This window comes from Podarcis melisellensis (genome assembly GCF_964234715.1).
Source record: "Podarcis melisellensis genome assembly, chromosome: 7".
Taxonomy (NCBI): Eukaryota; Metazoa; Chordata; class Lepidosauria; order Squamata; family Lacertidae; genus Podarcis; species Podarcis melisellensis.
This window is the reverse complement of record NC_138539.1, coordinates 84,825,311-84,852,936: the sequence shown is the minus strand read 5'-3', so window position 1 is coordinate 84,852,936 and position 27,626 is coordinate 84,825,311. Positions and strand designations below refer to the sequence as shown.

Here is a 27,626-nt window from a genome sequence, read left to right as displayed (position 1 = left end):
TTGCCCAGAGGTACGTCGTTTAGATTTAGTATGTACATTAGCAGCAGTTGTTGCCAATAGATTACAGGCAGGCAGAGGCCCCAATCCACATATACTATACTGGCCCCAGAAAATCTTGTTGATACCTCAGCAAGCTGCCAGCAAGAGCTAGTTTCTTTTTAATCTCTGAAAGCCTGAACTAAATTAGTGGCTGAAATTTTGTTTATGGTCCTATGCCCAGAATCATTTGAGTACCCGTCAATGTCCTCACCCTGGAAAACTCCGAATATTCCCTTTTCACTTTATTAAGGGGACTTTCTGGTTTCACACTGGGCTTGCCAACTCAACCAAGAGCTCAAAAGTGTGGCCACCTGCCGGTCTTCTGGCCTGTTGAAATAATACGGAGGTGGATTGGTGAATTTGGCCACCAAGGCTTTGGCTTGTGGTTGTCAGCTGACACAGTCCTGTTGAGTCTTCGTTTCATCCTGAGAGCTTTGGTTGAAGCCTTTGCTGTCTATAAAAAACCAGCAAGGTAAAAGCTGTGAACTGCGCCGCATTTCTAGCTACAGGCCAAATGCTTTATTCATAATGCTGCAGAACGTTTGTTTAAAGAGTAACTAACACACTGTTTGTGACTCTTGTCCTAAAACAGAACATGCTGTTGGCTTATGGTGGTTACATTCTACAGTGTGTTCCCCTTGCAGGCATGCTGATGCAGATTTAGTTTTCTGCCACAAAGAGGAATATAGGTAGCTAATTTACAAAAGTTTGTCATTCTTTACTTCAAGGCTGACCACTCACCTTTGCTAGGGATCATTTACCCTAAGCCCAGACACCAGCGACTGGGGACACATTGACTTCGCTGGGCTGAAATTTTGAACCTTGCTCTTTCCCTAACATTAGGATCTGTACAGCACATATTTAGGTACGCATGATGTTACACATGTGCAGAGTGTCATTATCTCCAAAGTGAAGATCATCTGTTACTCTCTGCACATCTGTGGTCAGAGAAAGAGCTTCAGACAAGATTGACTCCGTCTCTCTTATTTAGAAAACCTCCCATTTATGTTCAGTGGCACTTACTCCCAAGAAAGTGTGCATAGAATTGGATGGTGGATGATAATAATAAAAAAAAGCTTGATTCCCCCCCCCCCCACAAACCTAGCCTTTGGTCCTGAAACAAAAACCAGTGGGACTGATAAATTAAAAATACAATGGCAGGATTAGGTTTTCAGGACAGCATTCTGGAAGTAGGACCTCTAAGGCTGCAATCCTCCGCACACGGGTGAGACCGAATTCAACATAATGGAGCTTACCACAGAGTCAATACATACAGGGATTGGACTGAACTTTCCAGCAAAAGATCGGCTTGCTTAATTATTCCATTGAAATCAACAGGAGTTGAAATGCTTTAATTGATATCAAGGTCACCTCTTTTTCTGCCCCAGCCCTGTAAGTTTGACTCTGGGGAGGTTCAAAGGCACCTATGTGAGCAAATGCAGTCTCACTGACTTCGTTTAGGCTGCAGGTGAAGAATGTGTGTGGATCTGGTTTTTTACTGAAATGGTGCATTTGAGGAGACACTTGAAGGAAAAGAAAAATGTGTAACGGTAGCTGCAAGTTAGTATTTTGGAGAATGGAGTGAAAAATAAATAAATCTTCTCCTGAATTGAACTTCCAAGAATATCCATCCGCTTTCTTTTGACAGACTGGAGATGAGAATCCCTTTGAGGATGCAGATCCATTGATCCCAATCCACTTCTATCAAACCGATCTTGTTGCTTTTAAAAAGCCCTGCTATAGAGTGGGATTTGCAGCCAGGGCCGTCTTAAGCGTATCCGGCACCGTGGTGCAAAGATCCCTCTGGCACCTCCCCTGGCAACTCCAAAACAAGGGAGGGGGCGGTGGAAAACTCCCCCACTGTCCCGATTCCCGGTGTAGTGGCAGCGATCAAGCAGGAAAACATGCTGGCGGACATGCTCTCCAGTGTGAGGGCGCCCGAGAAGGCAGCCCAGGAAGGCAGCACACCGCCTTTTGCCTGGAAGCAGGAGGACAACGACCAGGACCAGGGCTGACTTTAGAAGATGCAGAGGCTTGGGAGGGAAGCAGCTTCGATTCTAAGCCTCTGTGGGGATTGCTCTCTGCCTGCGGAGGCTTGGGAAGGAAGCTGCACGCCTGCCAGCCATATACCGTATTTTTCGCACTATAGGACGCATTTTCCCCCCTCCAAAAATGAAGGGGAAATGTGTGTGCGTCCTATGGTGCGAATGCAGGCTTTCGCTGAAGCCTGGAGAGCGAGAGGGGTCGGTGCGCACCGACCCCTCTCGCTCTCCAGGCTTCAGGAGAGCCCCACTGCCAGCCCCACAAGCTCGGGGGACAGCGGGGAGGCGGAACATCGCCATCCCGCTGTCCCCCGACTTGGTTAGAAGGCTGGCAGGGGGAGATGCCTGCTCCTCCCTGTCGCCAGCCCCGCAAACTCGGGGGACAGCGGGAGAGGCGCAGCTTCGGCATGGCTCTGGGTCCCATTCTGGGGGAGGGGGAAGCTCGGGCTTCCCCCGCCCCAGCCCCGCACCTGGGGGGGAAAATAATTTTTTCCCCTTTATCCCCCCCCCCCCAAATCTAGGTGCGTCCTATGGACCGGTGCGTCCTATAGTGCGAAAAATACGGTAGTTGGTGGGGCGCAGCTGGGGGCGTGCAGGGAAAGGGGAGGCTGCCAGCAAAGCAGCTCCCCCACTGGCTAGGGTGCCCCTGAGAGGGCGGCGCCCTGGCGCGATGCACCACTAAGACCAATGGGAAAGACGGCTCTGCGTGCAGCCAAATCCTATGACTGCTTAACCAGCTGCAAGTCCTACTGAGTTGAAAGGGATTGGCAGCCTGATCCTATGCAGGCTTACTGGGAAGTAAGTTCAAAGGGATAGGTTCAAAGGGATTGCAGCTTGAACTTAGTACTCAAGTACTCAAGTACTTTATTACGGTCATAGACCAGCATAAGCAAAACATATACATAAATAGCATAACAGTATGAATCCAGGTGAATAATTATTAAATGAATAGGAGCTAGAACCAAACGTAGATTTAAACATATACATAGAATACTTAATTAAGGATAGATAATGGGTGAATAAAAAATTATAAGAAAAAATAAAAGATCAGTTAACACAGCTATATGGGGTGGGCTTCAGAAGTGCGGATCTAATAATATGGGCCTTCAGTTTAGGATTGAATTGTAGCATAGATCATTCTTCGTCAAATATCTATCATGGCAGCGCAATATCTGGTGACTGAATGTGTGACTTCTGGCCTCTCTTCCTGTGAACCAGACCAAGTTTTATTGCGGCAAAAGCCAGTGACACTAAACACCACAAGATCAAACAAAAAGAAATCAACAACAACATCAGGAAAAAAAAAAGATTACACAAGGGAACTTCGCAGTGTGCCATTCAACAGAAGAAATTTATGCTTCCTGATTACTAAAGTGCAAAATTTGGCCACCTCATATGATATTGAGCTTGAGGAATCTTCCAGAAGGTATTTTGACAGGGTTGATTCGGCTGATCTGGCTGGCTAGGCTTGAACCTAGTTCAACGCCACACTGTTTCACAGGTCCCTTCCACTGCTGCCTCCTCCTGCCCCCCCTCCCATCAACCAAATCTCCGGAAGAAGGAGAGCTCGGAGCCTAGTCTGCCGCCCCTCTCTGATCTGCCGCTGAAGTTTCCACCTCAGCCAGCCACATGGTACAACTGGCTCTGCACCCCACCCTTTTCCCCAGGGCTTAAGATTTGCCAGGCTCAGTAGTAAGGCTGGATGAGACCCAGCTGAGCAGGGATGGGGGAGATACACCAGTGTTAAATGCAGTGGGGTTTATTACTGGGTGCAGATGCCCGGGACTGCCCTGTGCAGGTTTTGATGCAGTACAAATATCATTACGATGCCAGAGTATTTAAAAAGAAACTGGCCGTCGGTCAATTGTGTGGCATCCCATCCTCAACTCTAAAGGATGTTAAAAGTTATCCCAAGGTGGTTTTCCCTGCCTCCCCCCCCCCTTACTGTGCAACTTAGCAGGCAACAGTTTTCTTCAAGCTTTCAGTATCAATTAATATTTAACTTTTTTAAAAAAATCATTTGTAGCCTCAAGTCCGCCCATCCAGTGTAAGCCAGCTCGCTAAGGCGGCTGTGCAGGTGCTGATAAGACGTAAACTGCTGAGAGGTTGCTCAGCCCAGAGGCTGCGCATTAAACAAGTTATTATATAGCACTATTTGTTCTGTTCTCAGGAAGCAAAGCAGGGTGGGGTGGGGGTTGGTGCCTTAACATCATTTCTGATGCCTTCAAAAGGTGCGTGGTCAAAACTGCTCTGGAGACCCAACTTAGACTGGCCAGCCATTGGAAAGTGGACTGCCCACCACAATCTGCCTTGAAGAGATATTTTAAAGCAGTATTTAAATTGTTGTTTTTCTTTTCCTTCCAGAGCATACCCATTCTAGGGATGAAGAGTGCTTACATTTCAAGATGTTAAAACAGTATCAGGTGAAGAAGTGAAAGTGGAACAAGCTGAAGAAAACCTTCTAGAACCATGGCCACAGGTGAATGCCTCCATGTCATCATCAGTGATGTTTTGTGTTTGATTTGATTCATTGCCTCAGCGCTGGATTTCAGCGTTTCTGCTCTTAATCAGAATGTGGTATCTCCCTGAGATTTGCCATCTTGACCTGGCTCTTTCTTCCTGGCACCTTGCTAATGTCTTTATTTTGGTGCGAAACTGAAAAGCATTCTAAATTGGTTATTCTTGCAAATGCATCAATGTCCTTGGGAATTTGTTTCCATAGGAACCTTTGCCCTTATTGGATTAGGTTTCTTTGTGCACTGGTTTTTGTTGGTTGGCTGCTGTGCTGCAAGTTTCCCCACAGATGATCAGGAGAGAATGACTAACAAGAAGTCCTCAAAACCCTACCCTGCAGCAATCGGACAGATTATTATTTTCGTTTTTTTGCTAACTTGCAGCTTGTCATACTTGCTTCTTTGATTATGAACTAAGAAGGTGTTTTTACCCCCCTCCTGCAGCAGCAGATGGTGTGGGCAGCATAGCTATAGATACCTCGCAACTTAACATGTCAGTCACTGAACCAGCAGCCTGGGCAACTGCAATGAATAACCTGGGGATGCTTCCAGTGGGACTGGCTGGACAACAGCTGGTGACGGGTAAGATTTTCATTGAGATCTGTTGCACTGGTTTGTGGATTTTTTTAGAACCCTAAGATAAATGTCTAATTGTTTTCTGAAGGTGCATGCTTCTTTTTTCAGTGTGCTTCTGGAACACAAGGCATAGGTTCCCTTTCTTAATATTGTGAAGTGTTTAATCTCTTGGTATTAACAGCCATCTAATCCATGAGACATCTTAAAGTTGGTGGAAGCTGACAAAAGCCCTTGGGGAAATTTGAATCTTTAAAGCCTCCAAATAATCTCTAAGACCTGTTCTGCATTGAATCCGAAAGCGAAGCCTCATAACAGATATATTTAACATTTTTAAAAGCTGTTTCCCCACCCCCACATGGAAGCCTTTGCTAATATTCTGCCAAGGAGCAGCATGGGAAATTGGCTAAAAGCTTCTGCAGAGAGAGGATGAGCATTGTTAGGCTGACACAAGGAAGTACAGCTATAAATAGAGACGTTATAAAAATCTGAATCCCAGATACCTGCCTACACCATCAGGTGAGTGGACCTGAGAAAGAAACCCTTTTCTTATTCACTCTTCACTGAGACCTTTTTCGTCACATGGTAGCCTCTTTAGCTTGACATTCCACTAGTGTTTTCTGCAGGAAACACGAGGGAGGTTGAAATCTCTCGACCTACGGTGGTCCCATGATGGGTTTCTGCAGCACCCACCTCTCTCTGCATACATTCCTGTACTTGCGTGTCAAGGTCCCCAGGGCCACCCCAATAACTCACACATCACACAGAAATTTTTGGCATAATTTTGGCCACAACTTTATTAAAATACAAATTTGTGAGTGGTTGCGTAGGCATTGGTTGCGACTATCTGCCCCCACATGGGGGACAGACTGACATTCCGCACGATGCGAAAGTCAGAATGGGGGAATACACTTGGGGGTTACGCGGAGCAGGGAACCTGCCCTCACCCCAAATGCAACCAGGAGCTCATTGCTATGGCCCGAGCCCCCTTGACAGAGTGGACAAGCAATAGTTAGCCCCCAATTCCTTTAACGGAATCCCTTGCAGCAGCAGCATTAGAGGGGCAGGCACAGCCAATCCATGCCCCTCAACCAACCAAACCATAAACCAATGCCTAACCGCGAACCTTACAAGTTGTGACAATTTGCTACGCAGTAGGCAAAAACCAAAGGGCCCCAGCCAATCAGCCAGATGGACAAAATTCCTACCAGGCCCCCGCTCCAAAGCAGACGACCCCATGACAGGCATAGTAAAGTCAAAGCGAACAACCCTAATTCTAGGGAGGGGGGGACGGGCAATCCAATGCACGGGCGAAAAGAGGAAGCCCTAGCCTCGTGCAAGGAGTTTTACTATTTCTGGCTGTCAATCAATAAATGGCAACATTAACTTCTTCCCAACAACAAGGGAAGCCCAATCGCATCAGTGGCCAACGATCAATTAGCCCGCCCCCCAACTTTGGAGTGTCTTGGCGGCCCCCACCGCAACACGTGCTCTCCATGAAGGAGAACACGCTTTGGCATTGCACACCTCCCCTTTATAATTTGTGCATTTACTGCAATGCACCTTGGCTCTTTAACACCCCAGACTGCATGACTTCAGTTGTGAAGTGCTTTTGAGTTTCCAGTAAAAGGCAGAGCTTGGGGAACAATCAGAAGGAAGGTTTTCATTTCTGGCTCTCTGACTGCTTATGAATGGGTTTGGGTTCACTGGGAGAAGAATGAGAAGACCAGGTTCTTGTCCCCCTAGCATCTCCAAGTTACAAAGCTCTTGGGTACCAGGCCTGGGAAAACACTCCTGTCTTACACTTTCATAGAATCGTAGAAGTGTAGAGTTGGGGTCACCCATTGGTGATGGCCATCCAACCTTTGCTTGGAAACCTCCAATAAAGGAGAGTCCACAACCTCCCAAGGAAGACTGTTTCACTATTGTGGTGTTTGCCAATTCTTTTGGAAATGTCTGTATAGGGGGAGAGAAAGGGTTAATAGGTAGACCAATAGAAAAACCCAGAGGTGGAGCCTACCTGTTTTAAAAAAGGCTTAGCCAGAGGTTTAGACAGTTGGGAAAAAGCAGTTGGAAGACAGATGGAAATACAGTGGTGCCTCGCAAGACGAAATTAATCCGTTCCGTTCCTCTTCATCTTGCGGTTTTTTCGTCTTGCGAAGCACGGCTATTAGCGGCTATTAGCGGCTTAGCAACTATTAACGGCTTAGCGGCTTAGTGGCTTTAAGAAAAAGGAAACAAACTCGCAAGAACTCACAAGACGTTTCATCTTGCAAAGCAAGCCCATAGGGAAATTCGTCTTGTGGAATGATTCAAAAAACGGAAAACTCTTTCGTCTTGCGAGTTTTTCATCTTGCGAGGCATTCGTCTTGTGAGGTACCACTGTAGAGAGACAGTTAGTGCAGGTGGTTCTTGTGTGAGAGGAGGTAGAAGTATTAGAGACAGGATAAAATAAGGCTAAGAGGGTAAAGCGTAACAGCATTTCGAATGCATTTAAAGTTTATTTGTGTTTGCAATAAACTACAATCTTCGTTGTTAACTTGAGAACCAGACTGAGACTAAGTGTTTTACTGGGGAGAACCTGGTTGGTGGCAGCGGATTAGTGGTGTGTGGGTCAATAGTCCATGAAACGACCGGGGGCTCCGTATGACTGTCAAACAGCTCTTACTGTCAGAAAGTACGTCCTGATGTTTAGTCAAAATCTCCCTTCTAGCCTTTGGAGCAGGAGAAAACAAGCTTGTTCCCTCTGCCATGTGGCAACCCTAGAGATATTTGCAGATGGTTATCCTATCTCCTCTCAGTCTCCTCTTCTCCAGGCTAAACATACCCAGCTCCCTCAACTGTTCCTGATGAGGCTTAGATTCCAAAGCCTTGGTCATCTTTTGGTTGCCCTCCTCTGCACATGTTCCAGTTTGTCAACATCCTTCTTAAATTGCGGTGCCCAGAAGAGGACACAATACTCCAAGTGTGGTCGGAACCAAGGCAGGACAGAATTGCTGGGGAAACCCAGCCAGATGGGTGGGGTATAAATAATATATTCATCATCATTACTTCCTCTCTTATCCAGAAATCCAGAAGTACAGTCTCTTATCCAGAAGTCCACACAGTTGATTGTTCATGCTAAGCTATGGTTTAGCTTAGACTTAAATTCAAACAAGTTGATGCATAAGAAGAACGTTTATTTTTAAGAGTAGACTGATATAGCCAGCTGTACTAATGTAGCCAGAGGGTGAGACCAGAGAAGGAAATATTTTCAAAGTCATTCAATGGGTTGCTTCCAAGATTCTGTTTTAACAGTTGCTTAGATTTGTTGCTCTGGAATTATTGTTATTTATTTATAAAATAGCTGTGTATTGCTGTTCATAAAAAATATCAGAGCTGTTTACAACAATCGTACATAAAACCCTACAATAAAAATGATATAAAAAAATAAGAACAGAGATAAACTATTACAGAAGGATATTTTCTTAACTATACGGACAAAGGTCCATATAGATAAAGCAATGGTTTTCCCAGTAGTGATGTATGGAAATGAGAGCTGGACCATAAAGAAGACTGATCGCCGAAGAATTGATGCTTTTGAATTATGGTGCTGGAGGAGACTCTTGAGAGTCCCATGGACTGCAAGGAGATCAAACCTCTCCATTCTGAAGGAAATCAGCCCTGAGTGCTCACTGGAAGGATAGATCCTGAAGCTGAGGCTCCAGTATACTTTGGCCACCTCATGAGAAGAGAAGACTCCCTGGAAAAGACCCTGATGTTGGGAAAGATGGTGGGCACAAGGAGAAGGGGATGACAGAGGACGAGATGGTTGGATAGTGTTGTCAAAGCTACCAGCATGAATTTGACCAAACTGCGGGAGGCAATGGAAGACAGGAGTGCCTGACGTGCTCTGGTCCATGGGGTCACGAAGAGTCGGACACGACTAAACTACTTAACAACAACAATTTTCTTAGTTGGCAGCATGAGTTTGGTACCACAGAAAGGTTTTCAATAGGTGCTTAAAGATTCAAACAGAAGGTGCCTGATGAATCTCTATTGGCAGAGCATTCCACAGGATTGGGCCAATGGCACTAAAGGCTCAGTTTCTTTTACTTTTTTATTGAAAAGAAAATTACAAACTGAACACCTGCCTCCCTCTCCCCTCCCACATCCCAAAGGCATAGTTCAGATGCAAAGAATAATAGTTTATACAAGCACTAAAGTAAGGAGAGACTGAGTGTTGCTAATATAGAAAAATGCTAATATAACCAGATATTATGGAAAGTAGCTTAGTTTCTTGTTCCTGTCGTATGGGTCTTGCCATCTTGAAAGATGATCAACAATGCCTTTGCAGATGACCTCCACATTCGAGCCGAGATATAATAGTTCAGGTGTTCCCTAAGGTACCCTGGACCTAGGTTGTGCAGGAATTTGTCTATTAATACAAAGACTTGGAACCTGACTCAGTATTAGATGAGCAGCGGGTACAAAAGTTTTAACTGTTGTGTCACACTTTGCCAGCCCCCATTAGCATTCTGCATCAACTGGAGCCTCTGAACCAGGCCCAAGGGCAGCCCCACATAGAAACCGTGGCAGTAATTGAAGCTTGGGTCATAGCTGTCAACTGTCCCTTATTTGGCGGGAAACTCCCTTATCCCAGTGCCGTTTCCTGCTGCTGTCCCTTATCGATGATGTCCCTTAAATTTCCCGTGTTTCAAACGAAGCAGCTCCTCTCTCTCTCTCTCCCTCCCTGCTGGCCAGGGAGTAGGGAGGCTCCAACTGTGTTGCTTGGCTGCGTTGCTCACCCAATAAGGAGTCTGAGAACGACTGGGGGGGTGAAGCTTGCATGCCTTGTGCCAATCAAATCGGCCGTGTTGCCTGGGGACTCGCCTTTGCTCAGCGCTTCCCAGTGGAGAGGTGACGGTGGTTTTCCTTGCTGCACCCCCTTTGCCGGTTTGCTGCGCTGTGGGAACCACCACTTGAGGCTTCGTCTGGCTGCTGGGCTGGCTGGGCTTTCTGCCTTTGGTTCGTGAGCTGGTTGACTAAAATCCCTTATTTTGGCTGCTGGTCCCTTATTTTCGAGGCTGCTGGTCCTTTATTTTCAAATCTGTAAGTTGACAGCTATGGCTTGGGGTTCCTGATGCATGGACTGCAGTGGTCAGGCCGTTCAACCTATCTGAGAAAGAATGGACTTCTGAAATTGTATTTACTGGTTGTATCCAATTAATTCGTTGCACTCGCAGAATGACTTTCATTTGTGTGGCGGAAGTTCTCCTGCCCTTGCACACCCCCAAATCTGTCCTGGGGTTTCCCCCAACCCTCCAAAGTTTGATGTTTGCAGGGAGAATGTGAGGAGAAGAGAAGTTGTCTTGTGCAAACACAAGTCGTTCTGCGAGAGCCATGTCTTTATTAGACTCAGCCCCTATTTTTTTTCAGTTCAGGGTGTTTGATTCAGTAATAATTTAAGTGCTATATTTTGAAAGTAACAATCCAGAAGTGGTGATTATAATACATGTCCCATTCAAAAATTAATGTTTCATGATATTGAAATTCTTGACCCTGGGTCTGGGATTTATTGCTAGTTAATTGTAGACAGCGGGTTAGTTTGTGCAATTGTCTAGTTCTCGATGAATCGATAAATTTGTTTCTGGGCAGAACCACTTCAGGCATGGGTGTAGCCAGGATTTTTGTTCGGGGAGGCAGGCTGTTCGTTAGAGGGGGCAGGCCTTCTGTGGGGGGGGTATTTATTGGGGGGGAGCTACCCCTCCTTGCCCCCCCTTGACTATGCCCATGATTTCAGGTGAGGGCTCACTTGAACATTTTCTCTCTGGATACTATTCTATGTGTCCACCTAAAAACTACTAAAATAATATCAAGTTAAAAGCACAGGAAATTGGGCAGCTAAGGCAGAAGTGTGGTGAAATGTTGAGAGGCACAAGCAGTGTTAAAATTCCTGCCCCATGATTGCAGTCATGGGATTGTTGTCTGTCACATGACGGTATATGTTTTGACTCCACAGAGTGGGAAGTGATGGAGACAGGATGTTTGTGTTACTGTGTTCCGTGAAGTGGGACTATTGTCCTTTGTTCTTTCTCTTTGCTGTCTGATGCTAGAGAGAGAGGGAGGCATGTTGCAGTGCTCCGTGCGTGTTTATATGTAAATAAAGTAGATTAGCCAAAATGCTGAGTTGCTGAGGTCTGTTATGCATGATGCGCAAACTCTGTGGATCCCTAAGTGTGCTGGTGTCTGTTGGCATCGGTCACTGTGATGTTCAGGCTGAAGAAAACTTTTGAAGCTCCCGAACGATCGACCAGGAGGGAGGGAGCATGCCAGTCGGGCATGTGTCTCTGCCAGGGTCCTACTCGAGTGGAGCAAAAGGCATGTTCCTGAAGTTCCAAACATGGTCTGGTGTTCTATCCAAACTAAGTCGTCAAGAATTAGAGGATGAGGCAAACAAAGACCGCTTTAGAGAAAAATTGGTGTGTTTGAACCCTTCATGCCACACACATGCAGACTCAAATCCTTAAAAAGCCATTCAGCCAGAAGGGTTTTGAAAGTGTTTATTGCAGCTGATAACCTGGTTCCATAACAACATAACGGTGGTGTAAAATTGTGCCCATATCATGATACCCAGCTAAGCCATACTCTGAGTAGATCCATTAAAATCAATTTTATAGGACAAAATAAACTCTAACACCACATACGTAATGTCTGGAATGATGGCTGTCACCTCTTCTGTAGTCATAATTCGTAATGAGGATTAAAATCCCCACTTCATCCATAAATAGTCATTAAAAGGAACCGCTGCCTGCCCTGTATGATCACGTATTAGGGGATAATTCTTCTGTGTTACATGATTTCCACCCATTTGGATGTACATTTAAAGTTTTTGTCTGCCAGCCTCTGTCGATGCAGCAGTAGCTTGATCACTTTATAGCCTACAAGGGAAACTCTCTGAACAATGGAAAGGCTTTAAAATGGCGTGCAACTTCTGGTTTGCTTTTCTATAGCACTCTTGGGACATAGTTTGCTTGGCCTTGATGGCGAATCAATTTCCAGCACTGCTAGCCTTCCAGGACTCAAAGTACCCTATATTATTCCTTATTTATTAGTGCTGTAAAATTGGATTTTACATCTAAGCAAATGTCAAGGTTTTAAATGGTAGCAAAGTTTCCGATTGTATAGAATCTCTTTTGCTATTTGCTTTGCCGGTTGCTTTCTTCTTTATGTCGCGTACCCTCTGAAGTTGCCACACATTTAGTAGTCAGTGTATGCAGTTTAATGCTAGAATATGATTTAGACAATGCATAGTTCCTTAACAATGTAGTTCTTAGAACTGTTAAACGCTGATCAGTACATTGTGCCTAAAATTAGGGTTGCATCGATTAAGTTTTATTAAATGGAGATTAATGAGCCTAAATTACCTATGTCCATTAATTTCCGTGTGTCTACTCTGAGTAGGACTAGTGTTAGCTACAACCCTAGCTTACACACAGTTTGATGTTGTTGTTCTAAATTAACTTCAGTGGCTGAAACATTTTCTGGCGGGTAGCAATCTGCCATGGCTGTTTTAGCATTTCTGCATTTCATGGGGTTAGATTAGATGACTCTCAAGTCCCCTTACAAACCTGCAATTCTGTGAATGATCGAAGTAATAAAAAATATTTGACGTGCATTTTTGTTAAATATTAGGATTTATTTCTTTAGGCTTCATAGTTGTATAGGCTTCATCTGGCATTCAGCTGAACAATTGAACAAAGTGCGGACCAGGACAAGGGTCACTGCCGGACTTACGTATAAGCTAAACAAGCTATAGTTTCAGGCCCCATTCTCTTGGGGCCCCCCCAAAAAAATTAAAGGGGGAAAAACACTGGATGTACATTTCCAAAATATAAGATAAAAAACAAATAAAATAAAACCTACATACAGCAACAGTGTTTTGTGTTGTGTAGGCTCCTATGATGTAAGTAATGGGCCCCACCTGCTAGCCTGCTCCCTAAAATATCACTGGTTTGCTCATTTCTATATACAGTGGTACCTCGGGTTAAGTACTTAATTCGTTCCGGAGGTCTGTTCTTAACCTGAAACTGTTCTTAACCTGAAGCACCACTTTAGCTAATGGGGCCTCCTCCTGCTGCTGCTGCTGCTGCTGCACAATTTCTGTTCTCATCCTGAAGCAAAGTTCTTAACCCGAGGTACTATTTCTGAGTTAGCAGAGTCTGTAACCTGAAGCATATGTAACCTGAAGCGTATGTAACCCGAGGTACCACTGTATAGGGTGCCTACATTCTGCAGGGACTGGTTGCATGGCAACACGTGCAAATGGCTTTAGATACCGCTTAGGTCCATACATTTCCAAATAGCATATATTCAACACAAAAAAAACAGTGACTATTTGTTGTTGACAAAGGACAGCTGGACATATAAAGGGCCCCATTACCTTCAGTAGCTTGGGGCCTCATCAAACCTAAATCCGGCCCTGGCAAGGGTAGACACCCAAATCCTGCCCTCCATGTTCTCTTCCATGCCATGCCCCTCCCCATTGCTGGCATACCCCATGATGCACATGGAAGGTCTGTAAGCAGGTTCGCTTTGTGTTTGCTTGAGCAGAAGTAGACCAGCTTTACCTGCTGAGGTTGATTTGAGCACATCATTGGATAACGTAAATGTTAAGTTGTGGGTGAACATATCAGATGACACAGCGATTCTTCAAACAGCTCTTGTTTATTCAGAGGCCAGAACAGAACTGATCTGAAGGGTTCAGCCAGCCTGCTTATATAAAACTCCAGTACAACGTAACTGTAACAACTTTCTGTAAGTATCCAATCACTGAACGTCACTTTCGATCCCTTATTTGCATATGTGGACCTGAACTATCTACAGTATCCCCCTGCTGGCCCAGGGTGAGAACTTCAGTACATAACAGTAAGGCCAAGGAGAAGGCAAAGAAGAAACTTCTTTGTTGTGCCCACAGGTCTTCTCCAGAGAGGTCTGCTGTAGCCCAACACTATGGGTCTTTTGGAGATATATTAAGATGGTTTTGTTGCAAAGCTAGTTTAATAATTTGTGTAGAAAAGCAGGTGCTGACAAGTGTTTTTCGATAGCAATTTATACATCCATGAGGAAAGTCTTCTAACCCAACAGCAGCTGAAACCCAGTTTGGATTATATCAACCACTCTCCCAAATCTGTCCTAGTAAAAACTGCTGAGACGTTGTTGCTCCTAGATTATCCACATGGTTTCCTGCTTGTTTTTTGCTTGAAAATGGCTTTTTAAAATAAGCAAATATCCTTATATACTTGCAACAAATGGCGCACACGTGCTCCGCAGGCACGAAATCATCAAATCCTTTTAACTCTAATGATGTTACCCTTGTTTCCTGTACTTCTAATTCTGTTTCAGCAATGTCATCTGAGTTTTTGTTTGGCCTTCCACTCATTTGTATACATTATGTGAGGAACAAAGGGAACCCTCCAAAGCATTTTTATTTCACTTGTAATCCGTTTACAGTTGGGAAATGGCTACCCTTTGTTTGACTCTTCTTGGAGTGCAGATCCACTCTACAGAGCTGAGGAGAACATGTGTTTTTGGGGTGTCACAGTATTAAAAGCATAACTTGGTTTGGTTTTTCACAATCAAAAGAACTGGTTTTTAAAAAAGCATGCGCTGGCTCTTTAACCTCTTCCCAAGATGGAAGAAACCAACTTGCTGCTTATACAAATATGAAGTTTAAAGCCACAAAAGAGCAAACAGATGCTCTGATTTAATAGCAGCCAGGAGGCACTCTAGCAATGCTCAGGGGTTTTGCTATGTCTCTTGGGGGGGTTTCCTTACTGTTATCTTGGAAGCAGCAGAGCCCATCTGCCAGAGCACAACAAACAGCGTTTAGGTAACGAAAGAGAAGTCAGTTGGGCAGTTCTAGCTAGAATCTTCTGCTGTTTAAGTAAAGAGTCTTCTCCTTCATGGAGAGCACGTGTTGCGGTGGGGGCCGCCAGGACACTCCAAAGTTTTTTGGTTTTTTTGAATAATATTTTATTAAGTTTTAACAATAAAGAATTTATAAAACAACAAATAGAAAAAAACACAAGAAAAATACAAAAATACAAAGATACAAAAGTACAAAAATACAAACATTTAACATAAAAAAGAAAACACACCCAAAAAATCCCTCTTTTTTAATTTCTCATCTTTGGTTAACTTATTTTCCTGACTTCCTCACGCCTCCCTTTTTTGTATTCCATTTAAAAATTGGTTCAGCAAATTCATATCCTGTTAGTTTATCCTTAATTATTTTTCCTCACATATTATAGCTTCAAGTTTTCATCTAATATCAATCCAATCTTACATTTTACCTTATTACTAGAACCCCTTCATTTCATTTCAATGTCATCAACATTCAAAATTTTTACAATATTTCTGTAAATAGATTTTAAATTTCCTCCAATCTTCTTCCACCAACTCTTCTCCCTGGTCTCGGATTCTGCCAGTCATTTCCGCCATTTCTATGTAGTCCATTACTTGCATCTGCCATTCTTCCAGGGTGGGTAGGTCTTGTGTCTTCCAGGACACTCCAAAGCTGGGGGGCTGGCTGATTGATCGTTGGCCAGTGATGCAATTGGGGCTTCCCTTGTTGTTGGGAAGAAGTTAATGTTGCCATTTATTGATTGACAGCCAGAAATACTAAAACTCCTTGCACGAGGCTAGGGCTTCCTCTTTTCGCCCGTGCATCGGATTGCACGTCCCCCCCTCCCTAGAATTAGGGTTGTTCGCTTTGACCTTGCTATGCCTGTCATGGGGTCGTCTGCTCTTGGGGCAGGGGCCTGGTAGGAATTTTGTCCATCTGGCTGATTGGCTGGGGCCATTTGGGTTTTGCCTACTGCGTAGCAAATCGTCACAACTTGTAAGGTTCGCAGTTAGGCATTGGTTTATGGTTTGGTTGGTTGAGGGGCATGGATTGGCTGTGCCTGCCCCTCTAATGCTGCTGCTGCAAGGGATTCCGTTAAAGGAATTGGGGGCTAACTATTGCTTGTCCACTCTGTCAAGGGGGCTCGGGCCATAGCAATGAGCTCCTGGTTGCATTTGGGGTGAGGGCAGATTCCCTCCTCCGCGTAACCCCCAAGTGTATTCCCCTATTCTGACTTTCGCATCGTGCGGAATGTCAGTCTGTCCCCCATGGTGGGGGCAGATAATCGCAACCAATGCCTAAGCAACCACTCACAAATTTGTATTTTAATAAAGTTGTGGCCAAAATTATGCCAAAAATCTTAAACAAAAAATTCTGTGTGATGTGTGAGTTATTGGGGTGGACCTGGGGACCTCGACACGCAACAAAAGAGAAGTCAGTTGGGCAGTTCTAGCTAGAATCTTCGTTGTAAACCTTTTTGTCGCTCTTGCAGAGACCCTGGTGGCCAAGCCATTTGCTCAAGGATTCCCTCAAACTACTACACTACTCTCTGCCCACCCCTCACCCCTGTGGCAAAAGGGGTACATTTACTCAGCTCATTGGTTGCTAAGTGCAGAAAATAGATTCAAACTCTGAGCTCTGTACTAAAAAAGACATTTGCTGGGTGGGTGTGTATGTCTGTCTGTGCTTTCTCTCAGTTCCACTTCAAAGACTCAAGTGCTGAAGGAAGCACAGTCTGTTAAGACGCTGATGTTACCTGTGTGAAACCTTGCTCAGAAATTTTATTATTTATTCTTTATTTATTTACAAATGAATGAATGATAGCAGGGACATAGAAGTCCTGTTCTAGCAATAGGGGAACCTATTATAGGGGAACTTACTATTTTCACCTTTGTGAAAATAGAATTCTTGGTTGCATTATTTATTAATGTTAATATTATTATTTATTAAAATACTGTACACCCATCCTTCCCCCAAGGATCACAGGGTGGATAACAATAGAAAAACACAAAAATATATAAAGTAGTAATAAACAAAAACAACAACATCCTGGGAACTTCCGGGGAGGAAGACGGTGGATTAGTCATTGACCGCTGACACTTCTGTCAGGGGAAATAATTATGCAGTGATTAAAAGCTACCAAGCCATAAATCTTGATTGTCAAAGCTCCCTTTTGAGATAAGTGGGGCATCATGGATTAACCTCTTATGGTCAGAAGAAGACATTCATCAGGATATAGGATAATGGCCAACAGAAAATGGGACTGGAGTATATGGAATTGAGTGTGAAGATGTAACAAATAATTATGGACTACCACACTGTTGGGATTTGTTGGAACCCTTGTAGAGAAATTCATAATACTGGGTCAGATAAGAACTATGATTGACATTTAATGATAATAAAAAATGAAGAGCTTCTTTTGGACTTTTTTGGGGGGGAAGGTAGATGCGAGAGGACTGGAAATGAAGATTGAAAAACCTTCGTCTAGCAGATGGAGAAAGAGCTGGACAATAGTATAGCCAGATGTTATATTGGAGTGCATATTCTGAACATTTTGAATAATTGTTACATACATAATTGGCAGACAGAGAATTGGCAGCCCTTCTTATTTCTTTTTCATTAATTCCTTTTCTATCTTCCTTTTCTATGATTTTCCTTTATACTTATATTTTGTTTTGTAAATTGAAGTTCTCTATCTTGGAATAAGGAAGATAACACCCATTGTCAACAGTTTTATGCTCCCATTGTGAATTTAACTCATATGTGAGGTTTCTAATTGTTAACCCTTTAGGACATTAAGGAAATAAGAGAGCAGGCTAAAAATTGTACGCTCCAGTGGAGAGCTGCAAATTGGTTGCGGATTTTGTCATTGTCATTATTTTTCACAATACTTGGGTTCATCATCTTACTGACATATACTTTAAGTCTTTAACATGCAGAATTCAGGAAAGTGTCATGATGAACCTCAGGCAGTATTTTGGAGAAAAAAATACTGTTCACCAGCTTGGTGGAATATATGTAGTTTTAAGTGTTTCAAATAATGAAACACTCCAGTCACACTTCTGTTTCTGTTTCACACCTTCATATATGCTTTATTTTATTCCTATCCTTGCTTTCAAACTACCCTTTTCTTTTCTTTTTGTAATTGTGCTCATAAAATGCATGTAGATCAGCTTAGTTTTGATTACCATAAATTCAAAATGGCAACCATTTTTGCATTTATTGTGAACACAAAAAATGGGAAACTCTTAAAATGTAACAAACCCTTAGGTAAAAATGTAGTACGTTTATATGTATATATATACAGTTATACCTCAGGTTAAAGTTGCTTCAGGTTAAGCGTTTTTGGGTTGCGCTCCGCGGCGACCCAAAAGTAACAGAATGCGTTACTTCCGGGTTTTGCTACTCGCACATGCGCAGGCGCTCAAAATGACATCACTCACATGCGTAGAAGCGGTGAATCGCGACCCGTGCATGTGCAGATGCGGGTTGCGTTCGCTTCAGGATGCGAATGAGACTCTGGAATGGATCCCGTTCACATCCAGAGGTACCACTGTATGTATATGTATATGATGTATGTAACAGTGGTATTAAATTGAGGAAATGTTGAAACCCTACCCCTCTGAAAACCCTAAACGGTGATTCCTTATACGGGCACAATTCACATTAAATAGATATTGGTCAACTTCCAGAACATAGATTGCCACTGGGAGCAAACCTACACCTGCAGAGGCCTTCCCTGGTACCTGTGGGGTCCTGTGTCTCTCTCCCCCCCCCAGGTCAAATTAGGCTCAAACAAAGCCCCTTTCAAGTCTAATTGTGTGGGGGGGGAAACAATTTTGGGAGGAGGTCACAGCGGGGGAGGGTGAGTTCTTTGAAAATGTCCCTGTGCCTCAATTAGGCTTCAAAGAAACCTTCTGTTGGTTATATTACAGCGTAGATATCAGATGTCAGAGCCCAAAATGGCCCCCACTGCAATTAAACTTGAAAGAAGCCAAGGTCTACTCTTGACTGCAGCTCAGGGTCATAGCTGTCAACCGTCCCTTATTTGGTGGGAAACTCCCTTAGCCCAGCGCCGTGTCCCACTGCTGTCCCGGATTGATGATGTCCCTTAAATTCCCCAGGTTTCAAAGGAAGTAGCTCCTCTCCCTCCCTCCCTCCCTGCCGGCCAGGGAGGAGGGAGGCTCCAACTATGTTGCTTAGCTGTGTTGCTCACCCAATAAGGAATCTAAGAACGACTGGGGGGTCTAGCTTGCATGCCTTGCGCCGATCAAATCGGCCGCGTTGCCTGGGGACTCGTCTTTGCTCAGCGCTTCCCAGCGGAGAGGTAACGGTGGTTTTCCTTGCTGCATCCCCTTTGCTGGGTTGCTGCGCTGTGGGAACCACCGCTTGAGGCTTCGTTTGGCTGCTCGCTGGGCTTTCTGCCTTTGGCTTGGAGGGGCTCAGAAGTTGAACATACCTGTGGTTGGAAAATCCCTTATTTTGGCTGCTGATCCCTTATTTTCAAGGCTGCTGGTCCCTTATTTTCAAATCTGAAAGTTGACAGCTATGCTCAGGGTTAGAGAGGAGAGCGCTTCACCATGCCAAGCCAAGTCCAGGGTGGAACGAAGCAGCTGTGATCCTGCACATTAATGATCTTACTTCCAATGTATGGTCGAACTCTGTTAGAAAGGGTTGCAACATTGCACTCCCTGGCCAGCTTTTGGCCTGTCTGGTTAAAAAGCTGGAAGTCAGTAGATACTGTTTACTTATCTTGCTGTGTATAGATCGGGTCTTCTTCTTTGTTTAGGGATTAATTTTGCTGTTTAAAATTGTATTTTATTGATATAGTTTTTATTAAATATTTCAAAGATTTCTGTCCTGTCTTCCTATAAATATGCTAATTATCCATTTTGAGCCACTTAGAGCATCTGAGAAATAAGTCTTTAATATTTTAAATGCAAATAAAGACTTACTGAAGCATTTTTATTATTATTACAAATAAATTAAAAAGGCATCCTTATGCAACAAGACAAATATGGCAATACTCATAAGTGACACAAATACATTTTTCTTTAAAAGAATTGTCTGTCAAATGAAACCTCTGTGACATAATTTGGTTTAATTTTTTTATATAAAAATGGTATTAGTAATTGTATTATAAATTGGTATTGTTATAATGAGGCTACTATTGGATTGTAATTGAAAACTAATAAAAATTATTATTAAGTAATCTTTTTTTAAAAAAAACCTGCCCCATTAAAGTGGCTAATAGTTTTTTGTTGCTCATAAAATCAGCACGTTATTGAAATCACTGTCAAAGTGAATCATATATAAAAGTTTCAGAACCAACGGGATGACAAATAATACTTTTTATATCAAATTATTATGCGTTGTAGTCCTGGGGGATGATAAAGACAGACAAGTAGGGAGGTTACCAAAATGAAAGAAAAGAGGAACATTCTAACAGCAGTTTTGTACATCGAAGAAATAATTAAGTAGAAGATGTATCAACATGCTGCAATCCAATCAGGATGACTGCTCATTGATGTATAACCTCCCCACAAAAAAGATCAGAATTAATGCTCAATAAAGACTGAATATAATTTAACCTCCATGTATGCTTTGAGTGGGCAAATCAGAATGACTGCTCAATAAATAGGTTGTCTGGAGGAGCCCGAAGTCTGGATTTAGCAGTTACTGACAGAGAGCTAAACATATTTTAAACCTTAGCATCACAGCTGTGTTCTTCAAAATAGGCTGTTCTGTTTTAAAGGTAAAAGATTTTCCTTCTGTGAATAATGAATAATGAAACCATTTGTTGTTGGAACATCTAACTGCTGCATTTTAAAGAGGTGATTTTTCTGCTGTATGGCTTACTTTTAAATCCCATTGCAGAACCTAAAAACGAACTTCGAGTGAGCCATTTCTCATTTTTATAGATATTTATCAGTTTTTCTATATCTATGCAAATAAAAAAATATATTTTGTGTGTGAACAATGTAGAATATGTACATTCCCAGGCCAAGTTTGTTAAGGTGGTGAAGTAACTTATTTCTTCTGTGGGTCTTTCCTTGCCTACACAAGTGTCTTCTCCTTGCTGGCCTTATCTTCTGTTCTCAAATGCCTCACTTTGCTTGTGAGCTGGCCAGTGTTGGCTGAAGTCCTTCCAGTTGGAGATTTGGTCCACTGTCAACACCAGTCTGGGAGATGAAGAGGAAGCTGAGGTGGCAACTGAGTCTTGATTGTGTGTTCCTTGTGTTGAATGCTAGCAATGGTTTGGGGATTCTCCTGGTATGCTTTCTAACAGAGCCTGGAGAGGTGGTCTTGAGTCTAGGATTTTGGGTTTCCAGATTCACTGCTGTGAAATTGCTACATCCATGTCAAGTCCTTCTCTGGCAGCCATTGATTAGTCCCAAAACATAAAAGATCACGTGTGGAATTCATGTTCCTGCCCTTCTGAAGTCATTCAAGTGAACGGTGTGGTTGTTTCCTGCAGAAGCAAAGAGCTCATTTGCTTGGTGCATGTAGAAGATTTTCCTTAAATTAAGTTCCAGTGCCATACTTTGTGTACCACTAAGGCAGCATATCTAAGAGCTGCAATGTATCACCTAGAGATACCACCTGGGCAGGTTTATAAGCTTCATCAACTGGCTTAACACATACCCTCCAAGTGTCCCTATTTTCCAGGGACAGTCCTGGATTTACTAATGCTATCCCAGCTTCTAATTTTATCCTGGAATGTCCCTGTTTCCTCTGGCAGTGCTGCCACCACAAAGCTCAGGGAAGAGGATGAGTCGGTGTCATGGTCCAGTTCACGGGCAATTGAAGTCCCGGCAGGGGACGTCAGGCAAGATCGTGGGGTGGGAGCAGGAATGGGGGTCCAGAAGCCAGGAAGCCAAGAGTCCAAGGGTCAGAGAGCCGGAAGTCACAAAGTCAGACGAAAGAAGAATGGCAGACTAAATTAATGGACTATGCAGAATTGGACAAAATGGAAGGATTCAAACCTGCAGGACCAGAGATTTAGAGAAGATTGGAAGAAGTATATGAATTATTTGAAGAGCAACTGTAATCAACAAATTACGCTAGTAGGACTACAAGAAGTTTTGTAAGGAGAAATATATGAAGTGTTACAAAGTAGAAAAAGATAGAGATGTTGGTTATGAGTTTGAAATGAAATAGGGAAGATAAGAAATGCATACTGAGAGATTAGATTGGAAAATTTTCAGACAGCATTGATGGAAGTAAAAAAATTGGGTAAGATGTAAAAATATGTTTAATTACTGTTGAAAATGATACATTAAAAAAACTAATAAAAAATTATATATATATATTTTTAAAAGGGAGTCACAAAGTCAGGGGTCCGAGGATCGAGAAGCAAGGAGTCAAGAAGCCGGGGTTCAAGGATCAGGAAGCAAGAAGCCAAACGCAGCAAGGCAGGAAGCGTGTTGTTGTGGCAAAGAGCCGAAGGGAAATGCTGACCTTATATCCCTTCCCAGCTCTTGCCACCAGGTGCTGTGAGTTACCATTCGGCCTCACTTGTGAGGCCACGCCTTGCCTCTTCAGAACAAACTTAGGAAGGCCCCAGTCCTGCAAAGTTCTATTGGTCACAGGGCCTGGCTCCTGCAATGCACACCTGACAGCCGGTGTTTGTTCTGAGCTGCGGCAGTGGCAGTTGCAAGGGAGCAGGTGCCTCTCCATGGCCGTTGCTGCCAGCCTCTTGGGAGCCAGTGTGGTGTAGTGGTTAAGAGCGGTAGACACGTAATTTGGGGAACCGGGTGTTATGTACTGAAGTTCTCACCCTGGGCCAGCAGGGGGATACTGTAGATAGTTATGCAAATGAAGGATCGAAAGTGATGTTCAGTGATTGGATAGTTTTAGAAAGTTGTTACAGTAACGTGGTACTGGAGCTCTATCAGTTCAGTTCTGAGTCCTTCAGTTCAGTTCTGTCCTGGCCTGTGAATAAACAAGAGCTGTTTGAAGAATCGCTGTGTCGTCTGATATGCTCACCCACAACTTAACACCGGGTTCGCGTCTCCGCTCCTCCACATGCAGCTGCTGGGTGACCTTGGGCTAGTCACACTTCTTGAAGTCTCTCAGCCCCACTCACCTCACAGAGTGTTTGTTGTGGGGGAGTAAGGGAAAGGAGAATGTTAGCCGCTTTGAGACTCCTTCGGGTAGTGATAAAATGGGATATCAAATGCAAACTCTTCTCTTCTTCCCTTGGGCAGCTCATAATGGCTGCTGGAGAGCAGACGAGGAGGAGAGGCTGCCGTCGCTGAGGCCCAGTCCCATGTGACGTGCCAGTTTTGAGGGGCAGGCAGAGGGCACAACCACCTTGCACCCACATCTAATCACTGCTTCTGGAATCTGGCCTTTGGACTAGACTGCTTGCCCTCCAGCTCATCTGCTCACCAGCTCCTCTTTCTGGAACCTGACCTTTTCTCTTGTCTTTTACTGTGCTGCTTGCCTCTGACTCATCTGCTCGTTCTCTTTCACCTCTGAAACCTTGACACTTGCCTTCCTTCCTTCCTTCCTTCCTTCCTTCCTTCCTTCCTTCCTTCCTTCCTTCCTTCCTTCCTTCCTTCCTTCCTTCCTTTCTTTCTTTCTTTCTTTCTTTCTTTCTTTCTTTCTTTCTTTCTTTCTTTGTAATTAACTTTTATTCAATTTCCAATAAGCATTCCATCCATGTTTAACATCCACTTCTAACATATACATCTTTTAGACTTCCCTCAGCCTGTCTGACAATTTTCCATGTTATCCCGATTACTCACATTTCTTAAATTTATATTGCGCTTTAACAATCTTGATCTTATCATATCTTTTAAGCAACATTTCTATCAATCATTTTCACAGAGCTTCTTAAAAGCCAACAAGCGTTAATTGCTCCTCACATACATTTTTTATATACTCTGTAAATTTATTCCAGTCCTCGGTGAATCTCTGGTCGCGTTGATTCCAGATTTTCCCCGTTAATTTGTCCATTTCTGCATAATCCATCAGTTTCATTCTCCATTCTTCCCTCATCGGCATTTCTTCCTGTTTCCATTTCTGGGCCATCAAAATTCTAGCTGCTGTCACTGCATACCTAAATAACTTCACATCCTTCTTTTTAATTTCATTCCCTAATATTCCTAATAAAAATGCTTCTGGTTTTTTAACAAAGTATATTTCAACATTTTCTTCATCTCGTTATAAATCTTTTCTCAGAAGCCTTTCACTTTCTTACACTCCCACCACATGTGATAAAATGTTCCTTCTTTTTCCTGACATTTCCAATATTTATTACTGATTTTATACATCTTACCAAGTTTCACTGGTGTTACATACCATCTATACATCATTTTCATAACATTTTCTTTTATTGTAGTGCATGCAGTGAATTTCATTCCTTCTTTCCACAATTTTATCCACTCATCAAATTGTAGACACTTGCCTTTCTGGGACTACACTACTCTGGCTTGTTCCCAACTGACATCGGGTCTCTGGTCTTGGAGTACTCACCTCTGGCAGAGCATGGCACATTGTGGTGCAGATGTGAGTCTAAAGCTGGGTTGTCTAGCCTGCCTCTGTGCATAGATATCTTGTGCTGGATTGAGTTGAAAGGCTGGCTGTAGCCAAGGAGATGGGAGAAGGGTGTGTTTTTTTAGATGATTGTGTTGGATGCTGAGAGATGAAGCTTGGGAGAACCAGCTCTGCCAGGAATTGCTGCCTCTCACTCATTGTCAACTTTTAAAAGAATAAGCAGATATGTACCGTATTTTTCGCTCTATAAGACGCACCAGACCACAAGACACACCCAGTTTTTGGAGGAGGAAAACAAGAAAAAAAATATTCTGAATCTCAGAAGCCAGAACAGCAAGAGGGATCGCTGCGCAGTGAAAGCAGCAATCCCTCTTGCTGTTCTGGCTTCTGGGATAGCTGCGCAGCCTGCATTCGCTCCATAAGACGTACACGCATTTCCCCTTACTTTTTAGGAGGGAAAAAGTGAGTCTTATAGAGCAAAAAATACGGTATATAATTTCACATTGCAGCAGAATTTCTCAGCAGAGGCTGGTTCTGAAGAGATTGCTCATCACTTCCCACTTCTTGAAAAAGATGAAAGAAAGCACTGAATCACGTTGCTGTGGAATATCTGCCTGATCTATTAAAAGCACCCCCTCCGCCTGCAAATAATTCGGGAGAAGTAATCTAGAATTTTACCTCAACTCAAAAACTTTAAATTGATGCAGGTTTTCCAAACTCTCAAGAAACACCAAATTAAATGTCTTCGCATCAAGAAAGAGTAACAGTTGCTAAAGAAAACAATTTACCATCTGGAAGCCGAGTCGGTTTCCTTTGTGTGTTATTTTCGAATAGAACATCCAGAGACAAAAATGTATTGTCAGTACCAGCAAGGCTGAGAATTTCACCATATGTTAACGTCTCACTCAAAGGAAAAGGAAGCAGCTCTCATTATTTTGCTGCTTACTCAAGATGCATTTTTAAAAATTATTGATGGAGAAAGGCAAACATGAGAAAAGAATTAAGAAAAGATGTGGAACTTATAATTAGACCAAACAGCAGATAGAATCAAAACTTGCTCATTCTGAATTTTGCTCCAAGTGTGCCCAATTCTACAAATTGGTCTCCAAACTGGTTTCCTTCCAGATGTTTTGCTTCAACTCCCTCAACATGGCCAATTGCCAGAGGTAATGCAGTTGCAGTCCAAAATCATATCTAGATGGCACCTGTCTGAGGATGGCTAGACTAGAAGGTATTCTGTTTCCTTGATCAGCTGGTATTCATGGGACCATAGCAGGAGTTTAGGTCCTAGGCAGCTGGGTGCTCCATAATAAGCCACAGACCAAAGCAAACTACTGTATTTTTCGCTCTATAGGACGCACTGGACCATAGGACGCACCTTGTTTTAGAGGGGGAGAACAAGAAAAAAATCTCCCCCTCTCTGCTCACCACCCCTTCAGTGAAGCAGCAGGAGAAACAGAGCCCCTTCCATTTCTCCTCCCGCTTGGCTGAAGGGGCACTGCGCAGCTCTCCCTCTCTGCTGAAGCCAGGAGAGTCTTGCTCTCCTGGCTTCAGCGAAAGGAACCCGAAGCCTGCAGAGCGCAGCGGGAACTCGTGCTGCGCTCCGAAGGCTTCAGGCAGCTATCCCTGAAGCCTGGAGAGCGAGAGGGGTCGGTGCGCACTGACCTCTCTCGCTCTCCAGGCTTCAGCGAAAGCATCGCAAAGCGTCCCGGAGTGCGGAGGGAGCGCTCCCTCTGCACTTCAGAGGCTTCGCGTTGCTATCGTTGAAGCCAAGGAGCCTGCATTCGCTCCATAGGACGCACACACATTTCCCCTTAATTTCTGGAGGGGAAAAAGTGCGTCCTATAGAGCGAAAAATATGGTATATGTACGGGGGAAGCAGTGAAAATTAGGCTTAATGCTGGCTGCGACCATCTGTTGACAATGGCGACTTTTTTACTTGGGTTCAGATAACAGGTGTGCCATACAGTTCAGTCAAAACTAAACAGTTGTGAACGCCATCAATTTCAAAGGGAGCGATTAGCATTTGCCGAAATCTCCCACAATTCAGTAGGACAAGAGAAGTGCTTGCTTTTGGCTGCATTGCGTCCTATGTGAGCGGTGTGTCCCTTAAGAAAAGTGGACTTGTAAATATCTGCTTGCGTTAATGGAAATAAAAAGTATGTACACTGAGTCCTTTCCAGAGTAATGGAGTCCTTGTTACTATTTTGCTTAGAAGACTCACTTTTCAATGGAGAATGTCATGTTTCATTTTTAAACCTGAATGAGGTTTGTGGCATCAAGGAAGGTTCATAAACATAGAATCGTAGCATTGGCTCGGCCAGAGATCTCCCGGATCCTAACTCGCTTATTTTGGCTGATCTCATGTTAGGGTTGTGTTCCCCCCCCACACACTTTTTGTAAACAACAACCTTAGGTTTTAAAATATGAATGTACAAATACAAATGCTCACTTCCAAAATGTATTCTAGGGCTTTTCAGAGATACTACATTATAGGAAAAGGGATGCGGGTGGCGCTGTGGGTTAAACCACAGAGCCTAGGACTTGCCAATCAGAAGGTCGGCGGTTCGAATCCCCGCGACGGGGTGAGCTCCCGTTGCTCGGTCCCTGCTCCTGCCCACCTAGCAGTTTGAAAGCACATCAAAGTGCAAGTAGATAAATAGGTACCGCTCTGGCGGGAAGGTAAACGGTGTTTCTGTGCGCTGCTCTGCTTTGCCAGAAGCGGCTTAGTCATGCTGGCCACATGACCCGGAAGCTGTACGCCGGCTCCCTCAGCCAATGAAGCGAGATGAGCGCCGCAACCCCAGAGTCGGTCACGACTGGACCTAATGGTCAGGGGTCCCTTTACCTTTACATTATAGGAAAGAACACTGTCATGTAGTTTCAGGACAAGGCATAGTTTTTATTTTCAAGCTTTGCTCTTTTTTGTTGTTTATTTGTTCAGCCACAACTCCCAGGCTGCCAAACCCTGGATTTTTCATGTTACCATTAAATATTGCTGCATTGTGATCCGAAAGCTTTTGGGAATGCCCAAACAACTCGCCATTGCCTCTGAATAATTGATGGTAT

General features: G+C 43.7%; 1 protein-coding gene across 8 annotated transcripts in view; it reads left to right on the top strand.

The window, feature by feature from the left end:
• Positions 1–27,626, top strand: part of ENOX1 (ecto-NOX disulfide-thiol exchanger 1) — a 291,224-nt gene that overhangs the window by 171,812 nt on the left and 91,786 nt on the right. For 5 of the 8 annotated variants that reach the window (XM_081917828.1, XM_081917833.1, XM_081917826.1 and 2 more), the window contains 2 exons: positions 4,446–4,560; positions 5,039–5,176. In XM_081917828.1, coding sequence (XP_081773954.1) covers positions 4,551–4,560; positions 5,039–5,176 — 148 coding nt within the window. In that variant the 5' untranslated portion in view covers positions 4,446–4,550. The remainder of the gene's footprint in view (positions 1–4,445; positions 4,561–5,038; positions 5,177–27,626) is intronic. The other 3 variants (XM_081917831.1, XM_081917830.1, XM_081917832.1) reach the window with 2 other exon arrangements.